This window comes from Myotis brandtii, unplaced genomic scaffold (assembly GCF_000412655.1).
Source record: "Myotis brandtii unplaced genomic scaffold, ASM41265v1 scaffold987, whole genome shotgun sequence".
Lineage (NCBI taxonomy): Eukaryota > Metazoa > Chordata > Mammalia > Chiroptera > Vespertilionidae > Myotis > Myotis brandtii.
This window is the reverse complement of record NW_005372107.1, coordinates 394,130-397,779: the sequence shown is the minus strand read 5'-3', so window position 1 is coordinate 397,779 and position 3,650 is coordinate 394,130. Positions and strand designations below refer to the sequence as shown.

The 3,650-nt window shown below is 57.9% G+C and overlaps 1 protein-coding gene across 1 annotated transcript in view; it reads right to left on the bottom strand.

Annotated features, from left to right (window-relative positions):
* The window catches only part of KCNN4 (potassium channel, calcium activated intermediate/small conductance subfamily N alpha, member 4), a 15,401-nt gene that overhangs the window by 3,177 nt on the left and 8,574 nt on the right, over positions 1 to 3,650 (bottom strand). The window contains exons 3-4 of the mRNA XM_014533510.1: positions 1,768 to 1,905; positions 103 to 213 (exon numbers count right to left, since the gene is read on the bottom strand). Of these exons, the coding sequence (XP_014388996.1) occupies positions 103 to 213; positions 1,768 to 1,905 (249 nt within the window). The remainder of the gene's footprint in view (positions 1 to 102; positions 214 to 1,767; positions 1,906 to 3,650) is intronic.

Genomic DNA, 3,650 nt, shown 5'->3' with positions numbered 1-3,650 from the left:
CCTGGACTCCTAGGTCTGAGGGAGGAGGGGCTGGGGGCCTGGACTCCTGGGTCTGAGGGAGGAGGGAGCTGGGGTTGGGACTCCTGTGTAGCCCGCCCTCACCTCTTTGGCATACTGGATGTCCATCATGAAGTTGTGCACATGCTTCTCTGCCTTATTGAACTCCAGCTTCCGAGCCACCACCGCCACCAGCAGGGCTGTGCAGCAGACTCCCTGTGGGCACAGCAGGCACTGTGTGTGACACAGGGCTGTGGGGCTCTGTAGGCCAGCCCTGTTCCACCAGCTCTCCTTGCCCACCTCCACGCCCTCTCCCCTGCAACAGCCACAGAAGGCAGGCCCAACCACCCCTAGTTGACAGAGAAGCAAACAGCTCCAAGCGGGGAGCGAGGATTAGAAATCACGGGTCTGAGATGAACTCCTGTGTGTATTTACACCATCAAAATATTCTCTTTGGTTAAGGGTATGAATGGAGGAGGAGAGGAGGGCTGGGCTGGGCAAGGGGCAGACCTCAGGCTCCTGCGGGAACCACTCCTCCCTGCTGCTCACACCCAGTTGGCCATCAGGTCACTGGGGTGTCCCTCACCCTCCTCCCTGGGATTCAACATGTCCTTCCTGGGACAGCATCAGGGCTGGGGACCGGCGGCTTGAGTCCCTGAGGGTAAGGGGAGCCCGGTCTCTTGGGGAGGTGAAGGCCAAGGCATTGGGTGCTGGGTCCGGGGGTGGGGTGGGGGGATAAGGGCTGCATGGGGGGAACTGGATGCCTGGGTCTGTGAAGGGGAAAGGGTGAATGTCTGGATTCGGGCGGAGGCTGACTCTGGGAGGAGGCAACATGGGGCTGGAGAGCCTCTGCCTCATCCTTGAGGGACTGGCGCTGGGGTGGGGGTGGCAGATGCCTGGGGCCATTATAACAGCCCCCCGCCCCTTCCTGAGCATTTCCTATGTGCTGGGCACTGTTTGAGATCCTTTACATGTTTCAATTCATTTAGTCTCCTCAGGAACCCGAGGAGTTCACTGGTATAAGTATCCTATTTTATAGACGAGGAAACTGAGGCCTGGAGGTACTAGTATATGGCTTGCTTCCAGCTAGGAAGTGGCAGGAGCAGGATTTGGTCCCAGGCAGCCCGGCCCCCAGGCGGGCCTGAGTCCTAGATGACTAGGGGGCCAGGGGGTGGGGCAGGATGCAGAGCCTTGACGGGGCTCAGGGCTGGATTCCTGGATTCTGGGAACCGGTTTCGGCAAGTATCCTATTTTATAGACGAGGAAACGGAGGCCTGGGAGGTACTAGTATATGGCTTGCTTCCAGCTAGGAAGTGGCAGGAGCAGGATTTGGCCCTAGGCAGCCTGGCCCCCCAGGCATACTCTCCATGATTAGACTCTGTGGCCTCGATGGAGGCTGGGAGCTTGGATTCCTCTCCCAGAGCTGGGAAATGGGGCCTGAGTCCTAGATGACTAGGGGGCCAGGGGGTGGGCAGGATGCGGAGCCTTGACGGGCTCAGGGCTGGATTCCTGGATTCTGGGAGGAAATGGGGCTGGGAAGTTAGGGCCCTTGTGTTCCTGAGGAGGATGAGGGCTGGGATCTTAGGTTTCTGAGAGAGCAAGCGTTTGGGAGATGGATTCCTGTGTTTTAAAAGGAAATGGGGCTGTGGAGGCCCAGATGCCCGGTTTCTTGAGGGTGGCCCTGACTGCCTGCGTTGGCTCCATGGCTTCCTGGAGCCAGGGGATGACCAGTGCGGAACTGGGGAGGGTCCCTGAGGTGGCTGTACTCACCATGACTCCAGTGCAGAGGCAAACAATCTTGCCCCACATGGTGCCCGGCACCACGTCCCCATAGCCGATGGTCAGGAATGTGATGGGGATCAGCCACAGAGTGTCCGAAAGGTGGCCGGTGGCATTAACAGCCTGCCTATGGGGAAGGATGGGTTAGTTCTGATATTGCTCCCGGGGTCCCATGTGTTTGACACCCTCCTTCCTAACACATACCCACAGTCCCAAGAAGCACCCAGAAAAAAAAGCCAGTAAGTTCTGGGCTTTGGAGAGCCTGGCCTCCTCGCTGCTGTGTGCGCTGGGCTGGATGCTCAACCTCTCTGGTCTGTGGGACTTGAACCTGGGTGCAGCCAATTCCAAAGCCTGCTCAGTGTCAGTGAGGCTACCAGGGCTGCTGCATTCAGAGTGTGTGGTTAAGGGATTGAGCGGGGGCGGAAACCCAGCCCGAAGTCCACTTGTCAGACCCCGGCAGGGGGCTGCATCCACCCAGAGGAATGGGAGCCTTTCTTCTAATTTCTACAGGATGCTGTCTGGCCTAGAGGCGGCCCTTTCGGGACTAAAAAGGTGGGTGAGACTCTACAAAGTCTTGGTGGGACTCTGCATTTCCCCCTCACTTCCTAGAAGAGGGCATTTCTGTCCAGCCATGGAAGGGATTTGAAAATCAGGACTTGGCCAACTCTGGCCCACAGACCCCTCCTGCATCAGGGTCAGTAGGGAACGACATCTCAGACCCAGTGAACTAGTGAATAGCAGTGGGGGCTGAGTCTGTGCTGTAAATAAGCCCACCCTCCTCACCCCAAAGTACAGTCAAGCTGGAGGACCTCTGCCTTAGGACTTAGAAATGTGACTCCCTCCCCATCGTCCCGTATTTCAGATAAGAAACATGGTGGGAGGACCATTCCTTGACCCTGATCATGACCGATTCCCCAGCTGGGGAAACGGAGGTGAGGTCCTGCAAGGTGAAGTTTAAAATTACAAAAGATTAGAATTGCCAGGGAGACTTTAAAGAAGGTGCAATTTGTCAAAGGGACCCATTTTACAGATGAGAAAACAAGCTCGAAAAGGAGAGATCTAAAGCCAGGTCTCTCTCTCCACCCCCCCCCCACCCCCCTCAAGAACCCTGTGCCAGGTGGACTTGAAACCAGAGGCTCTCAAACTTGAGCGGGCATCACAATCACTTGTTAAGACAAATTGCTTGGCCCCTCCTGTCAGAGGGTTTTAAATCTGGTTGGTCTGGATGGGGCCTGAGGATTTGGGTTTGCAACAAGTTCTCAGGTGCTGCTGGCCCTGGAACCACACTTTGAGAACCATGGGCTAAGGGTTACCCCCAATGTGTGTGTGTGTGTGTGTGTGTGTGTGTGTGTGTGAGAGAGAGAGAGAGAGAGAGAGAGAGAGAGAGAGGAGGAGGGAGGGGAGAGAGAGACAGACTGAGGTCCTGAAAGGGCGCACAGGCCCAGCATCGGGTCGCAGGCTGTCCAGCAGGCAGCCTGGAATCGGGTACCAGTTCCCTCAGGGAATTCTCTTCCAGATAACCCAAGTGGGCACCACGGTGGGCACCTACAGTGCATCTGTGCCAGTTCCTCCAAGGCAGACCAAGGCTTGGCCAGGCCCCAGCGCCTGGGCTTTGAGGGAACAGATGCCTGGAACCCGAGGCAGGAGGTTGGGAAGCAGGAAGGGAAGGGCTTCCTAGGGTCTGTGTGTGCCCGGGGAGTCCGGAGGCCGCAGGTGGAGGCAGGGCTAGGGCTGGCCTGGACACATGCGGACAATAGCCTTCTGCGCTGCCTGGCCCCCAGGGACCCAACCTGCACCGCCGACAGGGCGCAGCTGCTGTAAGCGGCGTCTCCAGAGGCTCCTGGCACCACCCCCCCCCCCCCCCCCCCCCCCCC